Below are 24,968 nucleotides of genomic sequence, written 5' to 3'. Positions count from 1 at the left end.
TTTTGGCCCAGAAAGATGCTTTTTTCGCAGTCAATGTATCCGGAAATGTTCCACAACCAATGATGTAAAACAGGGGTGTTGAATTGTGGGGCTTGAGGAAGGTGCATCTCTAGAGAAAGCATAGACAGAGGAGATCACTGAATTTCATCGGTCTGACCTGATTGGATTTTCACAAATGACATCAAATTGAGCTCAGGCTCTGGGAGTCTCTCTGATTGAGTTGCTATTGGGTCAGGATTTCTCTCTTTTCTAGATTTTCATTAAAAAATAAGCTTTAACTTTAATTAACTAAAATAAAATCCTATAGGCCCAATTATAAACAAAACATCTTTGTTACAAGAAAAATTTTTTACTAAGCATTTTCTTTAATTTTCATTTTCCCTTTAAAGGAATTTCATAACTTAACAACTGCATCGCAAAATGGAGGCTGGGTGCCTGTGATATCCAGGAGCTTCCACTATTGGCAGCCAGCTCCTAGATGGAGACTGCTCCCATGGCTGGCAAATCCTGGCAAGCCAGCCATGAGCCCCCACGCAGAAGGGAGAGCAGGCACCCGTCACACTGTGTGAACAGTGGAAAAGAGGGAGGGAAATGGGGGGGAGGGAGGAAGCCTTGAAGATGAGGTCCCATGAACTGCCACGCAAATAACACGCTAGCGCCTGTAACGCTAAACACACTTCAGTCAAAGAGCACATGGGATCTGGCGCATGCCCATGTATGAAACGCCGCTGACTCCAGACAACACTGGCGCTCTTTGTTGTTAACTCCGTTAAATTGCATTTAACTGCATTTAACAACTGCATCGCAAAATGGAGGCTGGGTGCCTGTGATATCCAGGAGCTTCCACTATTGGCAGCCAGCTCCTAGATGGAGACTGCTCCCATGGCTGGCAAATCCTGGCAAGCCAGCCATGAGCCCCCACGCCAAGCCGGAGGACCTCCGAGCAGCGCGCTAGCCAGCTCGGAGAAGAGAGGGGCTCATGGATGGGGAGGCCAGAGCCCCGAGAAAAATGCCCAAATCCGTAGGCACCCAGTAACTGGCAAATTAGTGACAAAAACCATACCTGTTAGGCAAGTCGTTCAGCTACTGAAAGGATGGTTTCCACAGGTGTGCGCACATATAACAAGTAAGCATCACTCGACCAGCGACCCATTGTCTTAATGAGATGATCAGGAACACCTCTCTGGGCAGCAGTTGTAGCGGCTCCAATTCTAAAACTATGACCCGAGAACTTTCCAGGAATACCTGCTGCCTGTAGAGTGGTTTGAAGAAACGAGGAAAGCCGAGATCTAGAAAGAGGAGAGCCATCTTGGTGAATAAAGAGAGGTCCGGTGCCTGGCCCACGAAGATGAAGGTAGTTTGTTAATGCAGTCACAGGACAGAGAGGAAGGGAACCACGGCCAAGATAGATGAAACAACCCTGCCTGAAAGGATCAGTCTTTGCACACTTGATTAACACTCGAAAGCTTTGGGGATTGGTGGAGGAATCTACTTGAAGATCTGCCGCGGTCAAATGAACAGATGGATCAAAGGTACCATTTGTTGTAAATTCACCAGCTCTAAGAAACCCAAAGAAGCCAAGACAGCAGGCTGCCCATAGCATGACACTGTCAGGGTTGATAAAATCTAAAGGCTTGTGCAAAACAGACATAAGGTCGGCTGTCACTGGTTGGCGCTGAGGGAGATTTGGGCCCTGATGACGTTTGATCCCTCGTAAGAGACGCTGAAGTTGAAGACGGTTGACAATTGGGTCTGGGAAGCCATAGTCAATGTGTAAAGAACGGACTGCAGACAAATATACTTTAATGGAAGAATGGTGAAGACGATCTGCTAAATGGGTACAGAAGCGCATCAGAGTTTGTTCACTGGCTGATAAAAGAGGCTGACTTGGCTCGAAGGGAGTATCCTGACTACAAAAATCTAAGAACTGACGTTGAGCCGAAGCATAAACTTGGCGAGTAGAAGGTGCAAGGCCATTGGTCAAATAGAACTGGCATTTATCTGTCAAATTACGGGCAGCTGAGCCAGCAGCGTTAACGGAATTGGAGTCGCCCCAGGAGCTGCATGAGGAGCAAGATGATGGAAACGCTGAAAATCAAAACGAGATAAGGCATCAGCAATCGAGTTGTCTTTACCCGGCGTATGAGAGGCAGTAAAGGCAAAGGAATGTCGGGTTGCCACAAGTGACAAGTGACGGAGAAGAACCATCATGTTCGGATCCTTCGTGGTGCCCGAACGCAAAACACTAACGACTGCCATGTTGTCGGAGCAGAACTCAACTCGTTTAGAAGCCCATCGGTGGCCCCATAGGGAAGCTGCAATGACCACCGGAAACAACTCTTTGTAGGCAATTGCCAAGGGATGCTGAACAGCTGACCATTCACCCACAAACCATTCATGATCACAAATTGCACCATAACCCCGAGCACCAGCAGCATCTGAGGAAACATAAAATTCAGGCAAGGTCGCCCACTGTGGGGAAAGCAGGAAACTGAGACCACCCCAAGAATGGAAAAATTCTCGCCACCAACCGAGGTCTAAGCGAAAGTCTTGGTTGATCCTAATTGGGTGGCTATCACGTCGAAAGGCTGACAATAAATTGATCATGCGTCTCAAGAAGGTACGCCCCTGAGGAACTACTTTACATGCGTGTTGGAGATTGCCAATGAGAGATTCCAGCTCCTTCCGTGTGCAATGTTGTTTGAGGGACCAGGCTTCCAGAAGTGCAGCAATACGATCAAACTTATCCTGCGGCCGACGGGCCTGAAGTGAGAGAGAATCGAGCTCAATACCGAGCACAGTTAAACAAGTGGATGGCCCCTCCAATTTGTTCGGGTGAAGAGGAATACCCCACTTTTTAAATAGCTTAACACAAGTATCAATATTGTTCTGGCAAACAGGTGAGTTAGGAGGGCCCAATGTATGGAAGTCATCCAGGTAGTGTAAAAGAAAATTCACATTATAATTGTGTTTGAGGATCCACTCGAGCATATCTGCAATGGACGAGAAGATGAAAGGAGCAGAGCGTAGTCCAAATGGAAGCGCCATATCAATAAAATATTTCCCACGCCACTTCATACCAAGTAGGTAACGATCATCAGAATGGACAGGGACATTACGGTAAGCACTTTCCACATCGAACTTTGCCAACAGCGTTCCTCTGCCGTGAAGCATGATCCCATCGATGACATCATCAACCTTCATGTACTGCACTGAAAAGGGTTCTTTTGGAATGCCATCATTGACACTATGGCCTAAAGGACTAGACAGATCCAAGATAAGCCGCCATTTTCCAGGCTGGTACTTCTTCGGGATAATTCCAAAGCGACTCACATGGAGGTTTGGGATAGGGGCTATAGCAAAGGGGCCAGCTACACGGCCTTTGTCGAGTTCCGTGAGGAGATACTGGTCGATGACTGAAGGCTGAAGGGATGCTGAAGGCATGTTTTTCTTCTCCGATTCTAAAGATACCGCCCGAGGGTCAAAACCCAGCTGAAAACCATTTGTGAGACCTGAAATCACGTACTCCACTTGCGTTTGGTCGGGGTAAGAACACAGTTCATGCCGAAGTTCCTCCGCGTCTATGGGGGTTACTCTGGATGGGGGGACCAGGTCTTGCTGCGGGGTGCCCAAAATGGACAAAGAACAAGAGGGCAAAGCATGGTGTGCTACTTCGGAGGGCATGTCATTACCAAAAGCATCTTGTGGTGCAGGAACAACAACATTAACAGGAACAGGAATCAAAAAATTTGAAAAGGAAACTGAACAAGATGAATGTACGCTATTTACATATGGTTTGAATCCCACTTCAACGCCGCAGACGTTTGCTTTGGGATGGGGGAGTTGACTGGGAGCGCCGGTAGGAAGAGGTTGAGGCCCGAAATGGACAGTTGACACGTGGATGATCACCTTCACATTTCTCACAGCGATGGAGGTACCGGCATTGACCAAAGGTCCAGCGACAGGTGCCATCATTCCAAGATCGGCAAAAGGTGGATGAACCGGCTATCGAAATTGAAGCTGAAGACGAAGTGGTTGGCTGCTGGCTTGACTGGGGAAGAGGTGACGAAAGAGTATGGAAGTTGTACAAATCATGGTTCATGTGAGACCAGTCCACCAAACCTGCAGCAGCTGTGTCCTTGCGGAATGCAACATCGTAATGGAGCCAAGCCTTCCCAGGGAACTGGCGCGACGTCTTGAGAATTAGCAGCTTGTATTGTGTCATGTCCTGCCATCTGGAAGAATGAGCACAGCAGAAGATCCACGAGTACACAGTGAATGCTTCAACCCATGTCACGATATCAGTGATCTCTTGCACCCTTTTCTTGGAAGAACTCACGAGAAGTTTGCCATCAAGGTACGTTTGGGGCTCTGTCTCCTGGGCTTTCAAGTTCTCTGCTAGCAAGTCAGCAAGATCCACAAATTGGCCAGACCTAATTTTTGTCACCAGCTTCTCCGGGATAGGGGAATAACCGGGGCCAACAACAAACGGCCTACTCAGGGATGTTGAGGTAGAGGCGATGGAGGAATTAGAACCAAAGGAGACCAATGGCGTGAAAGACTGGTTGGAAGATGGCAATCCATTCGCAGCACCACGAGAACCAAACAACGATGGCGAAGATAAAGAAGAATTGCCTAACGTGCAGTATGTTGAAATAAAGGGGAGGAACGACCAAATTACCTGAGGACTGACCTGCAGAAGAAGGCAGTGGTTGGTTAATGACAACAGAACCGGATGACGTCGTGCCCGACGCCGCGTTTCCCGCTGTCGAAGAACTCGATGAGTGACTTTGCAAAGCCGCCAAAATGCGAGGTAACGTATCCCCCAAGGCTTGTGAAAACGCTTGACTGAGGTCCTGTTGAGAGAGGACGAAGGAGGGCGGAGTGGACACCGGAGTCGAAGAAATGGGAGGACGTACGACCGAAGAGGGAGAATCGGCTGAAGAAGAAGGCTGACTTGAATCCAACATGGCGGCCACACTGTTGTTTGTTGCACGACGATGTGCCATACCAAACGAAAGAAACAACGGCAAGATTCGAAAAACGACGAACGAAGAACAAATAATGCACACGCTACTCCGGGAGGAAGCCTTGAAGATGAGGTCCCATGAACTGCCACGCAAATAACACGCTAGCGCCTGTAACGCTAAACACACTTCAGTCAAAGAGCACATGGGATCTGGCGCATGCCCATGTATGAAACGCCGCTGACTCCAGACAACACTGGCGCTCTTTGTTGTTAACTCCGTTAAATTGCATTTAACTGCATTTAAGTAGTTTCATTCTCTGTTTCATTTTCATTGAACTTCAAAAATAATTTTCAAATTAAAAATAATTTGTAAATTTGCAAAAATTATTTTCATTTATAGTTAACACTCCACAAACTTTATGGGAGGTTAGCACCAGCTTTTGGCACCAGGGTCTCTGGAATTGCCTTGGTAACCGTAAACCAATCATAGCTTATGCTAGTACCGAAAGCAATCCCAGGAATCCTTGTGCTGACAGCTTGTGCCTACCGGTAGTTAAGTTTCTGGAATGTTCAGTAGAGTAATTATAGACCAATTTCGATGGACCAATTTCAATAGACCAATTTCGATATATTAAAATTCAGCCTAACACGACAGACCTCAGCGTGAGGCTCCAGGGAATAAACGCTGCAAACTCTGTAGTTATTCCCCAAGGCCTCGTACTGAGCTCTATTGTTTCAGGCTGAATTTTAATATAATTATCGAAATTGGTCTATTGGCGATTCAGTAGAAACTAAATATATAATAGGTCTTAATTCTATTTGGTAGTTCGGTAAACTGTTTTAAGTTAAATCGGCAGCATTCCATTAAACAGCCAATTAGTATTCATGAAGGGTAATCCTGAAATATCTTATATTAATCATTATTTTAAGCCCTTTACTTAATTTAATTTCTTATCAACTGAACTAATCAAACAGGAATTCAAAACTTTTCCTCGACCGTTTCTAAATATAATTTATATAGATAAAAATTAAGTCAATGTATCATTTCTTTAGTTTTAAATATATTTTTTGCGATAACGCAAAAAATTCAGTCATAAACATCTTCTGAGGGGCTCGCACTTTTCTAGGTTGGCTCAATTTTTTATCGGTTTTTATCTCTTTTCCAATAAAATCGACTAATATTCAGGCTTTCTCGGATTGTCACGCAATGCTCCTTTTCACACACTGCGTGAGCAGAGAGGTCACGGATGCGAGGGACGCTACAAGGACGCTACAGTCACTTGCAAGGAGGATTTTTGATTAAGAAACTATTTTAAGAAGTGAACGAGTCAAGTTGGATTTTAAAACCATCTGAAGTCAAAATTCGCCATATTTAAAAAAACCCCGAACGATCGCGACCAAATTTATAAGTCAACAATTATCTAGTTTAAAATCTTCGCGCGCATAGGCATTTAATTTAAACACAACATAACTTTAGCACATTCTTGCTCCCAAATTCTTAACTCAGTGTAAGCACTGATTCGGCTTAAACCTCTAGCTTGAGTTAGTTTTGAAATAATAATAAGGCCCGCTCAGCTTCACGGATGTTCTCTGGAGAATCGTCCTTCAAATTCATTCATTTATTCGCACGGGAATTTGATTTGCATTTGAATTAAACAACTCTCCAGAGTAACATCACGTGGGATGAAATAGGAAAATAAACAAACAAGCTGAACAACCGTAATTAACTAAAACCTTAGGCAATATTTATATTTCTAAAAACAAAACTAAACCTTTTTTCGCCATAATAATCGGCCAATTTCTTTCATCCAAATTAAAGGGAGATTCCTGACAATGGTAGTTTCACAGATGAAAGACTTTTAGTGACTTGTGCTCTTTGGTGAAGTTTGCGGAATGACGGTCGGTCGGAGGTTTGGTCGGAGGTCAGACTGGCGGATTCTGTGTTCAATTCTTTCTTTGATTTCAACGGTGATGCACTGGAATTAAGCGCCATACTTTAGCGCTTCAGTTTTTCTTGTCCAGGTTGCGGACATTTCCAACTTTAATGGGTTTTCATCCAAAATAGTCCGGGAGGGCGAGCTTATTGACAGTTCATTTATTTTTCGATGCATTGACTTGCGCATTAGCATCTTCAATCAAATTACGAATTTGGCTTTCTAATTTTTTTTTTTTTTTTTGATCTTATTAATTCCAAAATGAGTGTGGCATTGTGACAAATTAAGACTGAGACCCCGGAGGCATGGGGAGCAAACTCTCACTTTCCTTTACGCTGTCCACCCCACTTGAAAGCAAAAGGTCAGCTCTTCCAATTGTTCACCTGTCCCCGACTTGGTAAAGGGATCAAATAAAACAGACCAGGATTTTCAACTTGGAATATTAAATGAGGACTAAGGAAACAACACCCACTTCCAGAAGCAGGGTGCAAGCAGCCCAAAAGGCAGGGACAAGATTGGCTAGATTACTTTTTTTTATTATTATTTTTTTTTTTTAACTTCAAGTAATGGACAACAGAGAAATTTTTTATTTCAATAAAACATTGTCATCTTTTCTCCCGTGTTGTTTTATTTTGCAATCCAACCATTTGAGTGAACCACATAAACTCTCTAAAATAAGCCAAGTTCTAGAGAAGTCTCAATAAAACTTAGCAGTACGATTAACACTTTTGATAAACAGTTCGTTTCTCGTATCAATGTACGACACAGATACGTCTTTTCATCATTTCAAAACGCACGAAATATATTTTGTTAAAAAGAGTGTAAACCCCAACCTAAGGGTCGTCACGCAAAGGAACAAGAGTGGCAAGATGTCGCGTCCAGTTGCGTGACAATCCCTAGTGCCTAGTTGTTTTCCATATTAAATTTTGAACGCACCTGTGGCGTACATTGTAACAGAAACAAACCGTTTACTAAAACCAGTTTGCAATCGTACCGCTTAGTTTTATTGAGACTTCATGATTACTGAAAACATAACCGTATTGCTCCTAAGCTTGACACATTAATTCTCCTTACTAAGTGCCCTACGTGTTTTGATCTTAGCTTTGAGAATTTGGTAGTACATCAAGACTCGCGAGTTAAGTATATCTTTTCGTTATTCTCTCCGGTGTTTTGGAAATCTACTGATACTGTAAGGAGAAAAAATATGTCTACCTTGAGGACTGGCTCGGAGTACGTTTTTCAAAAACCTCTTTACTAAAATTCCATTGTTGGTTCGTTTCTAAATAAATCGCTGGTAGACCCGAGAAAATTCGAAACCAGATACGAATTGAGTGTTTTTTGGCGTTTCTCCTGCTTATATAAACCATCAAGAGAAATAAAAAAGAATCTGAAAGAAATTTGTTGCACGCGCGTCAAATAAACAACCAAAATTCACCGATCATTTTATTCCAGGATTTCCAAACTGGATAGCATCAAGAATTCATTCGAGATTGCAGTAAAATTGTTGTCAAAGTCACAGTTATAATATACGTGAAAACAACTTCGGCTTGAAATCGTAGGAACAAAAATATGCAAACTTCTCGACGCTGATCGCACCCATCGCACAAATATTTGCATTTTTATTGACAAAAACAAATTTTGAACTTTTGCTTTTTGATCAACTGTTGTGTAAATTGCCATTTTCTCTAAGGCTATAAAACGCTCTAAATCCGCTGAAAAAATCAAAAGAACTTTAAGTTTCTTCCTTTCATTCCCAAGAATAGGCTCTGCTAAAGACACAGACATGGAAGAAAAACATGCATTTCAAATAACTATTTTTTTTTCTAACAATTTGCAGTCTTGATCAATAACGACTTAATAAAACATAAATAAGCGAATATTAAATTTAACAGCCAACGTTTCGGCGTCATCGTGGCACCATTCTCAAGGCAAAGTGAATAAATGAATGCGAAGACTTGATTCCTATACTCTTTAGAGTCTCTACAAATTAGCATAATAACAAAGGCTCACAAGTTCTTCAAGTGAATACCTTGCGCGAATCGAGCCCATTTGCACGTTTAAGAGATGGTTTAAGTTTTCGTATAATTTGCAGTCGCTTGGAAAAATTGCAACAACAAGATTTGAAGTCCACTTTAGCTAAGGTTTTAAAGTTCAAGACCAAAAATACTTAGGAAATTGTACTTCCAGTCTTGCGTGACATTGTTACGTTCTTTTACAGTAACACAAGGTAAATCAGTCACGCAATAGTGCATTCTTTTAGAAAAAAGAGATTTGCTGCTATAAAAGGCAAGAATCTTGGAAAAACAAAAAACTTTCTGCTGCAATCTCGAATGAACGTTTAGTGAAGAATTTAAAGACATCTGATGATACACTGGCAGAGAAAATGTTTTGAAAAACGTACACACAAAGGTTTACAATAAAATGAAATGTTGAGCCACCCACTGGCGACCTTGCATGATTTTTGCAAAACTGATGGAGTGCTTATGACAGGTTAATAATTTGGCTGCACAAGACAATTTGAAGACTTGAAAACACAATCGTATAACGGACTCAAGATGGTTACATCAAACAAAGCAGTCACTAGTGAGGTTCAACTGTCCAATGCAATGTAGACATGTAATGTACTGTACCAAGATCTCACCATTTAATGGTTTGATCTCTACAAATTTTGAAGATGGCTCACAGTCTCTCTGTTCTCTAGCACGACCTTAGCAGGAACACAAGGCTAAAGAATCACAAGCAAACCCAGTGCCTTGGCAACCCTGAGAGTGAACTTGCTTTGCCCACGATTCTTTAGTGCCATATCACTGCCAAAGTCCTCTGAGAGAACAAAGAAGCTGTAAACAGTCCACAGTACACAATGATCAAATGTATAGACAGAAGCTCTCTATAAATCTTGAAGTTAAAGTTAAGTTTGTCCATAAGTTTGCCAATCAGTTGTCTGTCTTATTTATCTGACAGTCTGTCAATTGGTCTGTCTGTCTGTCAGTTGTTCAGTCTGCTTGTCATGTCTGACAGAGCTGTCTGTCTATTTGTCTGTCAACATTCGATCAATCAGTCAATCAGTCAGTCATTGCATCAGTCAGTCCATCATTCTGTGTGCCAGTCTTTCAATCAGTCAGTCAGACAATAAGCCAGACAATCAATAAGTCAGTCTATCATTCTTGCATCAGTTCAGAGTCAGTCATTCAGACAATAAGACATGTCAGTCAGTCAGTCAGTCAGTCAGTCAGTCAGCCAGCCAGCCAGTCAGCCAGTCAGTCAGTCAGTCGGTCAGTTAGTGAGTCAGTCAGTCAGTCAGTCAGTCAGTCAGTCAGTCCCTGAGTCAGTCAGTCAGTCAGTCAGTCGGTCAGTCAGTCAGCCAGTCAGTCAGTCAGCCAGTCAGTCAGTGAGTCTGTAAGTGAGTCTGTTATTTTTTACATCAGTCTTTCAGTGAGTCAATGAGTTTGTCAGTCAGTCAGACCATCAGACAATTGATCCATCAGTTAATCAGGCAGTTATTCAACCAATCAATCAATCAATCAGACAATCAATCAGTCACAAGGTTGGTACTCTTTTAGGCTTTTCCATGACCTTTCCGAGTTTTCCATGACCTATGTTAAGAAGTTGTTTTGAAAGAACTGTCAAAACAATCTGTTATTAAAATGTTTTGCCACATTATGATGCATAAAATGGGTGCCAGTGTATATTTTATAATAATACTGGAATTAAAACTGGTTTTTTTGAATTGTCTGTCATTTTTTCAACTTTTGATTTTTTTTTTTTTTTTTTTGCCCTTTTTATTCTCAGAAAGTATATTGCTTTTCCATGACTTTCCATGACCCACACTTTAATTTCATGACTTTCCAGGCCTGGAAAATAAAATTGTAAAATTCCATGACCCGTACGAACCCTGAGTCAGTCCATCATCCCATGCATCAGTCTTTCAGTCACTTAGTCAGTGCTTCTGTCATTCCTTACATCAGTCTTTCAGTGAATCAGTCACCGAGTTTGTCAATCAGTCAGTCAGTCAGTCAGTCAGTCAGTCAGACCATCAATCAGTCAGTCTTCCATTCTGTCAGTCACTCAGTAGATCAGTAAGTCAGTCAGTCAGTCATTCCATGCATCAGTCAGTCAATCAGTCAGTCAGTCGGTCAGTCAGTCAGTAAGTCATGATGAGTTTGAAACTGTACTGCTAAAAAAGTGTTATATGAGAGTTCTATTCATTGTGCAAATCAACCATGGAAGAATACAATGTACATTGCAAGACTGAACTAAGTTAGTCAGGGCAGAACTTGGCTTATTCAAGAGTTTTGTTAACCTGGTTCCCCCACAAGTTAGATTGCAAAATAAAACATACAGCCCTTCTAAAGATGACTGCTTGAAGCTATGGTCCACTTTGTCTCTGTTGGCATCTGATCTGGAAAAGCAAGATTAACTTCTTTCAGTCTCAAGTTACCATTGATATCATAAGATAACTAATAACCAACTACTTACAGAGACCCAGCTGTCAGTCAGTCCAACAATCAGTTAATTATCTAGTCAAATCTGGTCAGTGAATCAGTTCATCAATCTGCCAGTAAATATATCAGTCAGCCAGTCATCCAGTCAATTGGCCAGTACCTTGCACAGCAAGTGTTAACACATTTTGGGGTGCACAAAAATTGAGGTGAGAGCCATTGGGTTATACATTTGATGTGAAATTGGGTATTGATTTTGACCATTTTGGTTCAGTAATTACAGGGTATGATTTGTGCACTCCAGTCTTGAAATAGCTACATTTTTTTAGAAGAAGCTTTTTCATCAGCATTATCAAAAAGCACATCAACAAAAGCCCTTCTGGTAAACAGTGTTTAATAACCTTTCTGCTGGAGGCATGAAGTCCGTAGAAAAGATTTTTGTGAAAGTTTACTGTCAGAATCATTATTTGGTTATTGCCTACTGTAGTTTTTCCTCTTTAACTTAAGACACTTTTTTTTTTTTTATGAAGAGTGATTGTATATTATGTAAAGGTTAGCTCATATCAATCAGTGTTTCTGCCAGAGCGTGCCATTGCGGGAATCCGGCATTGCAATCAGAGATGGCCCCCACAAAAACGAAAAAAGGGTCAATTTGGCCCTTTCCTTTTACAAGACTGCAGGCTTAACACAGGCATAGTATTTTAAAAGCCATCCCAGAGCTCGAAATAAAGACTGATACGGTCCCCAATGAAACTAACACTTCATCCTTGGCGACCAAAATTCAGCAAAAGTTCTGGTTTAGTCGCCATAATGGTGACTACATTTCTCTGTGTTGATGATCAATAACGGTTATTTTGTCGTACATTATGTCCTTCAAGAAAATCATTGAAAGATATTTGCTTCTAAGAAAAACATTCAACATAGCAAATAAGTCAATCCATCCTATTGCTTTGCTGCACTGATTCTCTGGGATCAGAAAACTTCCAAATGGCTGACCATGTTTGAAAGTATAATTTGCTTGATCATTGACTACGTCATGTATGCCTAAGGATTGCTCTCTTATAATGCATGGATGCTTCATACTAGTATCTGCCGGATTCAAAGGAAACTTTATTGAGAAAAAACACTTCAATGTTTCATTTAAATTTTATCATAGATCCTAATAAACTGCTTTATTTGCCTTGGTACCCTGACGCATTTTTTCCCTCTGCAGCTTTCAATTTATTGGTCCCTTTCCTAAAAAAATGGCCCCTAAAAAAGGTTTTCAGGGGCCACTTTGGCCCTCAAGTAAAATTTTCTGGCTGAAACACTGATCAGTGATCATTATTCAAGGAGGGTTAAACACTTAATAGCCAAAGGCTAATAAACTTGTGGTTCTCAGAAAATGTTAACAATTCTGGTTCACTTGTCAGGGAAAGTTTTAATCTCAATCACTCATGCGTACATCTCACAACAGTGAGGTACATGTAAATGCTGAAAAGGGGTCTAGGAAAGGTTAAGGGTCACAAAAAGGTCGGTTTACACATGAATCTGTCAACATTAATTTTTACATAACCTATCTGCTGCTGGTATGAAGTCCGAAGAAAAGATCTAAGTGAAAGTTTATTGTCAGAATAATTATCTTTAATCAAAGAAGCTTTGGTTAATCCTTAGTCCAATTTTTCCTCTTTTTTATAAAAGAGAATTCCATATTACGTCAAGGTTAGCTCATTCCATATTACATCAAGGTTAGCTCATATTTATTATCATTCTACATTTTGCAAAATAGTGAAAAAAATCTTTCTATTGTGTAGTTCCAGAAAATATCAATACCCTCACCATGGAGGGAATTTCACGTAAGCCCCCCGTCCTCCCCAGAATTTCCATTTTTTGACCATAAAAATAACCACCCCACCCCTCTGGAATTTCCACTACCATTTTGGAAAAAGTGCTTCATTTCAAAACTTTGATTCATACTAGAGGATGTTAGTGTCTCGTGGAAAATCTCTGCCCACCGGACCCCTCCCCTAAATTTCCACATTTCACTTCACCCCCACCCCCCAATCTTCCCCAACCTCCCCAACCCCCTGGATTGACCACAGCAAATGTTATCCTGGGCTCCTAAAAAAGTGGCTTAGGCTCCTTAAAAATTTCTTTAGGCAACAGCCTTGTGACCGAGGCAAAAGTTTGAAAAAACTGTATAAATTTGACCATTTTCATGAGAATGTCCTGAAAAGATATCATCTGAGATATAATAATTTCTGTCTTTCCATACTTTGTTCTAAAACAAATAACACATGGCGTTCCTATGTTTTCAAACAAACTAATGCACTCTTGAAGTCTAAAGAAACCATTGAATGCACTGGCACTATGCTCTTAAATCCACTAGCAGTTTTTGTAAACCTCAAGCTTGCATTATTTTCTTCAACAACACAGAACACCATCCACTACTTGGTACATTAACTCTTTCCCTTTTTCTATGCTCTCCAAAGCCTACATCCAAAACTCGAAAAAATCCCTCAAGCATGAAGCAATTTTTAAAATGTACGCCAAGATATCCATGCATTGTGCGGTTTCAAAAATATCTGTTAACCCCTCCCCCCCCCCCCCCCCCCCCCTATGGAATGTCATAGTAATGTTGAGGAAACAGGGCGGGGGCGAGGTCTTCATTGACTTGTCTGAGAACTAAGAATCCTTACTAAAAACCTACTACGTGACCAGTAGCAGATTCAAATGGGAAAACAGGTGACGATTATGATTTTTTTTTTAAAAGCTAAAGCTCAGGCTGATTGCAAACAGGATTGTAAACATGCAAGTTTGTCAGTTCATGTTCCTCTAACATGGTAAAAAGCCATAGTAAATTTTGATAGGTTTCACATGCAACGTCTATGTGCTGTCTTATTATCTATTCTAGTATTTATTACATCAAACTGTCAGGAAATCACACTGTAAACCAATTTACAAGCTAATCCAAGCTTACCTTCGTCCGGAGGTCTTCAGAGGTTGTCAACAAACAGACAACAGTCTCCATATTCCATCTCCTACCTCTGACAAGCAAAACTGTAAAGCAAATTAGCTTATGTCTCACATCAAGTAACATCACTGGTTCAAGCCGGTTTTAAACAAAGAACAAACCTGTGAAATTACGAAAAACTCAATTTTCCTCCATTCTTCTAGCACACGTGCTAAAATGGAGGACGAACTACACTCGAAGAGATCACTGGGAAATAGCCAGGGGGAGGGGATAGTGGGGATGGGGGCGGGTCGAGGGGACGGGTAGAGGGGACGGGAAAGAGGACTGTGCCACAGGCTCCTCGGCATTTCCAACAATTTAATGATGGCAACTACGCTTAGGAAAGCAGACAAAAATTTTACATGTTAATTGAATATTGTGTCTAAATAAACCGAAAGGAAACATCATAAACACTCTTGTTCTTTGGCCATTTCAATTTAACAAGTTTAAAATGCAAACAGCGACAACAAACATAGCACATGAACTACACATGGTTTGGAACAACAATCTAAAATTTTCTTGACGTTTCGCATGCTACAGCACGTATCTTCAGAAGTGGCTCGCTTTGTATTTTTAAGTTTTAAATCTTTCGTTTTTTTGTAACCGCCACTTCTGAAGATGCGTGCTGTAGCATGCGAAACGTCAAGAAAATTTTAGATTGTCGTTCCAAACCATGCGTAGTTCATGTGCTATGTTTGTTACCGCTGTTTGCACTTTATTTCTTGTTAAACTGAAAGGATTTGGAGACCTCGGGGGCTCGAAAGAAGGCCTGGGTATACATTGTGTACATGTACACCAAGTTTCCCGCTTTAGCCTGCGAACGCAGACGCATTTTCGGCTGTCACTTGGTTCCGCCGGAAATACGTCTGCGTTCGCAGGCTACGCCGTCTAGGGATGACGTGCGTTCCAGAACGGGGTAACCCGAAGGCACTGACCCCCCCGGTCCGCAGACCCCCACTACGGACCAGGTCCGCGGACTACCTGTGGACCGGTCCACAGACTCCCCCTACGGACCCTCTCTACGGACCACCCCCCAAAATACAATAAAATTAATAAATAAATATTTCAGTTACGGGTTGTCTAATAGATTACCTCTATTACTCCCTCTGCCATTTTGTTCAGCCCATTCTCCCGTGGGTTCGTGAACTCGTTCCAGGCTTCACAATTTGCTCAGCGGAATAGCAGATTCAAACAAGAATAAACAGCCTAAAAATATATCTTCCATACCCAGATTGAGCCACGAATGGAAGGTAAGAATTTTCCTTCTTACCTGAAAGCAGCTTTAAGGCAATTTTTTTTTGGGGGGGGGAGGGGGTGGGGTGTTAAAAGCCCAAGTCTGTTACATTTTCACAGTAGCACTCGAAAAATCACCGCTCGAGTCTGAATCTATTTGACAACCCATAAATGTATTTTTATTTATTATTTTTACACTATTTTAGGGTGGTCCGTAGAGGGGGTCCGTAGGGGTAGTCCATGGACCGGTCCGTAGGGTAGTCCGCGGACCCGGAATAACGTACGATAAACTGATGACGACTCAACTAGGGAAGGTATAGCTTATTCCAGGAGGCGTCATAAAGCGCCCCGGTAAAACAAACCCCGCAAAATTTTCATCAAGTAACAAGAAGGTACTGACAGGACCTTTTCTTCAAATTGAAATTACTAAAATTGACAACTTTGCATCATTTTTAACAAGAACGCATAAAAAGAACGTTTAATCATATTGAAATTAAAAACTCGACCAGAGCAGTTAAATATTTATAAAGCATACTAACGTAACGGTGCATCATGAACAGTAAAAATAGTTTAAGGTATCTTACATCGCAATCTACATATAAAGTGCCCACCCATGTGCCAGAAAAATAAATTTGAACTCTAACAAAGAAGTTCTAAACGATTTATAAGAACTTAGAGGAATACAGCCCTGTTCTCACAGATGCTAGATTTGGCCCTTTCTCAAATCTACACACGTGTATTTCACTTGTGGAAGTCTATCGATTTGGATAGTAATTAGGTTGGAGATTCTCGCCCATATCAACTTTCTTTTCTCTCGTAAGTTCTGGCGCGTTTAGAGATGCGCCACACACGCGTTTTAGGTGCGGGGCTCCCAACCAATGCTTACCTAACTTTTTAAAGATGCTACTTTTAGCCCTCCCCCAAATCTACACACGTGTATTTCATTTGTCGAGGTCTCTCGATTTGGACAGTGCTTGGGTGAGAGATTCTCGCCCCTATCAACTTTTTTTTCTGCTGTAAGTTCTCGCGCGTTTAGAAAGGCGCCACACTCGCGTCGTAGGTGCGAGAATCCCCACCGAAGCTTACCTAACTTTTTAAAGATGCTAGATGTAGATCTCCCCCCAAATCTACACACGTGTATTTCACTTGTGGACGTCTATCGATTTGGGCAGTGTTTGGGTTGTAGATTCTCGCCCGTATGAACTTTCTTTACTCTCGTAAGTTCTCGCGCGTTTAGAACTGCGCCACACTCGCGTTTTGGGTGCGGGAATATCAACCAATGCTCACCTAACATTTTTAAGTAGCCACTTTCAGCCCTCCCCCAAACCTACACACGAGTGTTTCACTTGTGGAAGTCTTTCGATTTGGACAGTGTTTCGGGTTGGAGATTCTCTCCCGTATCAACTTTCTTTTCTCTCGTAACTTCTCGCGCGTTTAGAGATGCGCCACACTGGCGTTTTCGGAGCAGGGTTACCAACCAATGCTTACCTAACTTTTTAAAGATGCTACTTTTAGCCCTCCCCCAAATCTACACACGTGTATTTCATTGGTGAAAGTCTCTCGATTTAGACAAAGCTTGAGTGAGAGGTTCTCGCGCCTATCAACGTTCTTTTCTCTCGTAAGTTCTCGCGCGTTTAGAGATGCGCCACACTGGCGTTTTAGGTGCAGGAAATCCCAACCAGTGCTTACCTAACTTTTTAAAGATGCTAGTTTCAGCCCTTCACCAAATCTATACTTGTGTATCTCACTTGTGGAAAACTGTCCATGTGCACACGGTTTGGGGTGGAAATTCTCACCCATATCAACTTTCTTTACTCTCGTAAGTTCTGGCACGTTTAGAGATGCGCCACACTCGCGTTTTAGGCACGGGGATCCCAACCACTGCTTACCTAATTTTTAAAGATGCTAGATTTAGCCCTCCTCCAAATCTGCACACGAGTATTTCACTTGTGGAAGTCTATCGATTTGGACAGTGCTTGGGTGAGAGATTCTCGCCTCTATCAACTCTTTTTTCTCTCGTAAGTTCTCTCGTGTTTAGAGATGCGCCACACTCGCGTTTTAGGTGCAGGGATCCCAACCGCTAACTTTTAAGAGATGCTAGACTTAGCCCTTCCCCAAATCTACACACGTGTATTTCACTTGTGGAAGTCTATCGATTTGGACAGTGCTTGGGTGAGAGATTCTCGCCCCTATCAACTTTTTTTTCTCTTGTAAGTTCTCGCACGTTTGGAAAAGGCGCCACACTCACGTTCTAGGTGCGGGAATCCCAACCAATGCTTACCTAACTTTTCAAAGATGCTAGATGTAGCCCTCCCCCATATCTACACAGGTGTATCTCACATGTGGAAGTCTATCGATTTGGGCAGTGTTTGGGTTGGAGATTCTCGCCCGTATGAACTTTCTTTACTCTTGTAAGTTCTCGCGCGTTTAGAGCTGCGCCACACTCGCGTTTTGGGTGCGGGAATATCAACCGATGCTCACCTGACATTTTTAAGAAGCCACTTTCAGCCCTCCCCCAGATCTACACACGAGTATTTCACTTGTGGAAGTCTATCGATTTGGATTGTGCTTGGGTTGGAGATTCTCTCCCGTATCAACTTTCTTTTCTCTCACAAGTTCTCGCGCGATTAGAGATGCGCCACACTCGCGTTTTAGGTGCAGGGGTCCCAACCAAGGTTTACCCAACTTTTCAAAGATGCTACTTTTAGCCCTCCCCCAAATCTGCACACGTGTATTTCATTGATGGAAGTCTCTCGATTTAGACAGTGCTTCGGTAAGAGATTCTAGCCCCTATCAGCGTTCTTTTCTCTCGTAAGTTCTCGCGCGTTTAGAGATGCGCCACACTCGCGTTTTAGGTGTAGAAAATCCCAACCAATGCTTGCCTAACTTTTTAAAGATGCTAGTTTCATCTCTCCACGAAATCTATACTTGTGTATCTCACTTGTGGAAAACTGACCATTTGCACAGGGTTTGGGGTGGAAATTCTCACCCATATCAACTTTCTTTACTCTCGTGAGTTCTGGCGCGTTTAGAGATGCGCCACACCCGCGTTTTAGGCACGGGGATCCCAACCAACGCTTACATAACTTTTTAAAGATGCTAGATTTAGACCTCCCTCAAATCTACACATGTGTATTTCATTTGTGGAAGTCTATCGATTTAGACAGTGCTTGGGTGAGAGATTCTCGTCCCTATCAACTTTTTTTCTGTTGTAAGTTCTCGTGCGTTTAGAGAGGCGCCACACTCGAGTTGTAGGTGCGAGGGTCCCCATCAAAGCTTACCTAACTTTTTAAAGATGCTAGATGTAGATCTCCCCCAAATCTACACACGTGTATTTCACTTGTGGAAGTCTATCGATTTGGACAGTGTTTGGGTTGGAGATTCTCTCCCGTATGAACCTTCTTTACTCTCGTAAGTTCTGGCGCGTTTAGAGATGCGTCACACTCACGTTTTAGGTGCGGGAATGCCAACCAATGCTTACCTAACTTTTTAAAGATGCTAGATTCGGCCCTCCTCCAAATATACACACGTGTATTTCACTCGTGGAAGTCTATCGATTTGGGCAATGCTTGGGTGAGAGATTCTCGCCCTTATCAACTTTCTTTTCGCTCGTAAGTTCTCGCGTGTTTAGAGATGCGCCACACTGGCGTTTTAGGCGCAGGGATCCCAAACAATGCTTATTTAATTTTTTTCAAAATGCTACTTCTGACCCTCCCCAAATCTACCCACGTGTATTTCACTTGTGGAAGTCTATCGATTTGGACGGTGTTTGGGTTTGAGACTCTCGCCCGTATTAATCTTTCTTTTTTTCTCTCGTAAGTTCTCGCGCGTTTAGAGATAAGCCACACTCGCGTTTTGGGTGCGGGAATCCCAACCAATGCTCACTTAACTTTTTAAAGATGCCACTTTCAGCCCTTTCCCAAATCTACACACGTGTATTTCATTTGTGGAAGTCTATCGATTTGGACAGTGCTTCGGTGAGAAATTCTCGCCCATATCAACTTTCTTTTTTCTTGTAAGTTCTCCCGCGTTTAGAGATGGGCTTAACAGGTGGTTTTGATGTCGGGATCTCAAACTATGCTTACTGGACCTTTTAAAGATGCTAGATTTGGCCCTTTACCAAATCTACACACGTGTAGTGTACTTATGGAAGTCTGTCGCTTTGGGCAATGCCTGGGTTGGAGATTCTCGCCCATTTATATTTTTTCTCTTGCGTGTTTTAGTCGCGTGTTTTCTCGAATTAGTTTAGAGTCCCTGGGACTCGGAAATATCGCCCAAGTTCCTGGAAATCGACCTAAATTTGGTCAAAATGGTCAAAATCACGCTGCGCGTAGCCCGGTCTCGGCGACTTTAAGCACTCTCCAAATCGATAGACTTCCACAAGTTAAATACACGTGTTTAGATTTGGGGGAGGGCTAAAAGTTGCGTCTTTACAAAGTTAGGTAAGCACTGGTTCGGATCCCCGCAGCTAAAACGCGAGTGTGGCTCATCTCTAAACGCGCGAGAACTTACGAGAGAAAGAAAGTTGATATGGGCGTGAATCTCCAACCTAAGCTTTGTCCAAATCGATAGACTTCCACAAGTAAAATACGTTTGTGGAGGGCCAAAACTAGCCCCGTGAGCAGAGTTTGGGATCCCTACACCAAAAACGCGAGTGTGCCGCATCGCTAAACGCGCGAAAACACGCAAGTAAAAAAAAAGATATAAATGGGCGAGAATCTTTAACCCAGGCATTGTCTAAAGCGACAGACTTCCACAAGTGAAACACACATGTTTAGGTTTAAGAAAGGGCCAAATGTAGCATCTTTAAAAAGTACAGTAAGCATAGTTTAAGATCACGATACCAAAATTGCGAGTGCGGCGCATCTCTAAACGCGCGAAAACACGCGAGAGAAAAAATATAAATGGGCGAGAATCTCCATCCCAAGCGTTGTCCAAAGCGGCAGACTTCCACAAGTGAAATATACGTGTGAAGATTTGGGGGAGGGCCAAATCTAGGATTTTTAAAGAGCTCTGTAAGCATACTTTGGGATCCCCACACCAAAAAACGCGAGTGTGGCACATCTCTAAACGCGCGAGAACTTAGTTACAAGAGAAAAGAAATTTGATATGGGCGAGAATCTCTTACCCAAGCACCGTCCACATCGAAAGACCACCACAAGTAAAAAATACACGTGTAAATTTAAGAGGGCCAAAATTTAAGAGGGTCAAAACTAGCATCTTTAAAAAGCCCAGTGAGCATAGTTTAAGATCCCGTCAACAAAAGTTCGAGTGAACAAGGGAAAAGTAAATTGACATCGTTAAAAATATCCACCCAAGCACTGTTCAAATCGATAGACTTCCACAACTGAAATACTCGTTGGAGATTTGGAAGAGGGCTAAAACTAGCATCTTTAGAAAACGAAGTATGCAAAGTTTGGGATTCCCACATCTAAAACGCGAGTACGCGGCCTCGCTTAACGTGCGAGAATGCGCGGGAGAAAAGAAAATTGACATGGGAAAGAATATCTAACCCAAGCACTGTCCAAATCGATAGACTTCAACAAGTGAAATACACTTGTGTAGATTTGGAGGAGGGCCAAAACAAGCATTTTTAGAGAGCCCCGTAAGCATACTTTAGGATCCCCACACAAAAAAACGCGCGTGTGCCGCATCGCTAAACGCGCGAAAACACGCGAGTGAAAAAATATAAACGGGCGAGAATCTTTAACCCACGTATTGTCCAAAGCAACAGACTTCCACAAGTGAAATACACGTGTGTAGATTTGTAGGAAGGCTAAAAGTAGCATCTTTAAAAAGTTAAGTAAGCATTGGTTAAGATCCCCGCACCTAAAACACGAGTGTGGCGAATCTCTAAACGCGCGAGAACTTACAACAGAAAAGAAAGTTGATAGGGGCGAGAATCTCTCACCCAAACACTGTCCAAATCGATAGACTTCCACAAGTGAAATACAGGTGTGTAGATTTGGGGGAGGGCTGAAACTAGCATCTTTAAAAGTTAGGTAAGCATTGGTTAAGATCCCAGCACCTAAATCGCGAGTGTCGCGCATCTCTAAACGCGCGAGAACTTTCAACAGAAAAGAAAGTTGATAGGGGCGAAAATCTCTCACCCAAATACTGTCCAAATCGATAGACTTCCACAAGTGAAATACACGTGTTTAGATTTGGGGGAGGGCTAAAAGTAGCATCTTTAAAAAGTTGAGTAAGCATTGCTTAAGATCCCCGCACCTAAAACGCGAGTGTGGCGCATCTCTAAACGCGCGAGAACTTACGAGAGAAAAGAAAGTTGATATGGGCCAGAATCACCAACCTAAACACTGTCCAAATCGATAGACTTCCACGAGAGAAATACACGTGTATAGATTTGAGAAAGGGCCAATTCTAGCATATTTAAAAAGTCCAGTAAGCATAGTTTGAGATCCCAACACCAAAACCGCGAGTGGGGCGAATCTCTAAACGCGCGAGAACTTCCTGGAGGAAAGAAAGTTGATACGGGCGAGAATCTCTCACCGAAGCACTGTCCAAATCGATAGATTTCCACAAGTGAAATACACGTGTGTAGATTTGGGGAAGGGCTTAAAGTGGCATCTTAAAAATGTTAGGTGAGCATTGGTTGGGATTCCCGCACCTAAAACGCGAGTGTGGCGCATCTCTAAACGCGCGAGAACTTACGAGAGAAAAGAAAGTTGATATGGGCGAGAATCTCTTACCCCCTGAGGGGACGCAAATGACTTCCACTGTAAGTATCTCTTCCTGGTGTTTTTTTTTTTAATTCTATGAGAAAAGGGCTGTATTCCTCTAAGGCCGTGGTTGTAATTCGTAAAAACACTGAGTTCTTATAAATCGTTTAGAACTTCTTTGTTCCAGTTCAAATTTATGTTGCGGGCACATGGGTGGGTACTTTAGATGTAGACCGTGATGTAAGATACCTTAAACTATTTCTACTGTTCATGATGCACTGCTACGTTAGTCTGCTTTATAAATATTTAACTGCTCTGGTCGAATTTTTAATTTCAATATGATTAAACGTTCTTTTTATGCGTTCTTGTTAAAAATGATGCAAAGTTGTCAATTTTTGTAATTTCAATTTGAAGAAAAGGTCGTGTTAGTACCTTCTTGTTACTTGATGAAAATTTTGCGGGGTTTGTTTTACCAGGGTGCTTCATGACGCCTCCTGAAATAAGCTATACCTTCCCTAGTTGAATCGTCGTCAGTTTATCGTACGTTATTCAGGTTATTGATTAGAAAAATAATTATACTTTTGAACCTTAGTTCCTCTATTTTCAGGGGATAGGGGGTGGGCTCACTTCTTTCAGAGGTCGTTACTTACGGACTTTTACGATTCGTTGCGTGTACGAGCCATTGGCCAAGCCATTGGCCAAGCCATTGGTTGCCGTGCATGGTCACCTAAAGCACTGACAATCTATCTTAGTTCCATGTGTTAAGCTTCTCCTCGCGCCTTTTTGAGTTATTTTTTTGTAAAAAAAATACCTCTTAGTCGGCGTATCGAGTATGTTATGGACGGTTCAATGGATGAGTGAGTGAGTGAGTGAGTGAGTGAATGAGTGAGTGAGTGAGTGAGTGAGTGAGTGTGTGAGTGTGTGAGAGATGTATGTATGTCACACCAATCAGATTGAATCTACTATAAACAGCCAATCAAATTTCTTGTTGTAAAGGTAAATGGCATGTGAGAAGATTTGATTCCGATAGAGTTCAGAACGGCCATATATATTCTTCTTTATTAGAGGAGGAAGTATTCATATATTGGGTTCACTTCGACATTTTCTGTGGGTTAGGCTGAGGATTTTAGTTAACTGAACGAGATGAGCCTTGAGGTTTGAAACAGCTCGTGAGTTAGTAGTATGCAAATGAACGGGATAGTTTCATTTTTAGTTACAAAGGTAACTTGATACTTTTGTTTTTCACAAGGAGTAAATTCAATTAGAGGTCACGAATCCTCGCTTCTAGTTCTTAGGACATGTTTTAGAGGGGACGAGACTTCAGATTTGAAACAGTTCTAACGTTTACAATAGTAAGTGCGGGTAACGATTGTTTTGTTCTTGTTACATGCAAATATAACGAGATGTTTTTGTTTTTTAGTTACAAAGTGTAATTTGACCCTCTTGTTTTTCACAAGGGAGTAAATTCATTTAGAGCGGACGAATCGTCACCACTCTTTCCCACGAGGTGTTTGCTATCTTTAGTAACAAATGGTAACTTAACACTTTTGTTTTTTATATGGAAGTAAATTCAATTAGAGCTGACAAGTTATCGGCTATTAGTATCACCCAACTAGTGGACTAATGCAAATCCTGCATTTTGATTGGCTACGCTACTAGGGGACTATTAGTAATAGCACTCGAGTAGCGAAATTGGCGCCATCGAGCGTGACGTTTTCTTTCGTTTTATTTCCAAACAAATATTTCTTCAACTTGCATTTGCTAACTTTATTATTACCTTTTCTGTCCGACTAGTTGGGTGATACTAAAACAATTAGACCCTTCGCCCTCGAGGGCCACGGGTCAATAGCCCATGAGGCGAAGCCGAATGGGCTATTGACCCGTAGCCCGCAAGGGCTACGGGTCTAATTGTTAATTATTCCCAGGATATTAAACAAAAAAAAGCTTTCATTTCTGGACGGTTTTTACCTCTCTGCAGTAGCAGTTTAATAGTTTTATTTGATGCCATTCATTTCAGTCCGATATTTTTAAAGGTAAAAGTATGAAAACTGTTCAAATGTTCTTTGACGACTGAGCGGCACCAAGTTAAAGTGCAATTTAATTAAATCAGACTTTCAACGTGTCAGAGGTTTTTTTCTCTTTCTTTCTATTTTCGGTGAAGTTGTGTTGTGTTGTGTTGTGTTGTGTTGTGTTGTGTTATGTAAAAAGGGTAAACTTACGACTCGTATAAAATGCGAAAAAGTCCCTAAATTAACTTGAGTATTTTTGAGCAAAAATTCCTCTTGGGGTTTGGAAGGGTTATGTGATCGTGAGTGAGGGAGTTATGCATGTACGTGTGTCACACAAATCACAGTGCGGGTTGTATCAAAGAACGAATCAAATTGCTAGTTAGAAAATAAGATGGTATCTACATTAATCCGGAGACGTGTCAGATTACTGTAGTTTGTTCAGTCAAACATTTTATGGCTTACTATTTGGCTATTTTACCATGACCGATGTAACATCGCATGTACATCATTAATTCCCAGTTTGTTTCTTGCTGTACATCACAACCAAAAACACTTGTCAAATTAACCAAATCGTTACGGTAAACAGCTCCATGAATGCTCCTATCTCCGACACTTCACACACACACAAAAAAAAAACTCTTGCACGCCTTGCGTGCCTATGTTTTTTTTGTTTTGTTTTGTTTTGTTTTTTTGCCCTCGGCTGTGTAATTGT

At 41.9% G+C, this 24,968-nt stretch overlaps 1 protein-coding gene across 1 annotated transcript; it reads right to left on the bottom strand.

Annotated features, from left to right (window-relative positions):
- Positions 1-382: 382 nt before the first annotated feature.
- Positions 383-1,954, bottom strand: LOC149103575 (uncharacterized). Its single transcript, XM_089272950.1, has one exon. It carries the CDS (start codon positions 1,850-1,852, stop codon positions 1,067-1,069), a length of 786 nt encoding a protein of 261 aa, XP_089129076.1. The 5' UTR covers positions 1,853-1,954; the 3' UTR covers positions 383-1,066.
- Between the last annotated feature and the right edge of the window lie 23,014 nt (positions 1,955-24,968).

Source organism: Orbicella faveolata, unplaced genomic scaffold (genome assembly GCF_042242905.1).
Source record: "Orbicella faveolata isolate gen_17 unplaced genomic scaffold, um_ofav_v1 contig_35, whole genome shotgun sequence".
NCBI lineage: Eukaryota > Metazoa > Cnidaria > Anthozoa > Scleractinia > Merulinidae > Orbicella > Orbicella faveolata.
Note: the sequence above shows the minus strand (reverse complement) of the source record. Positions and strands in the feature narration are given on the sequence as shown.

Coding starts and splice junctions, on each gene's coding strand:
- LOC149103575 (XM_089272950.1), bottom strand. CDS start 1,852: ATGCGCTTCTGTACCCATTTAGCAGATCGTCTTCACCATTCTTCCATT.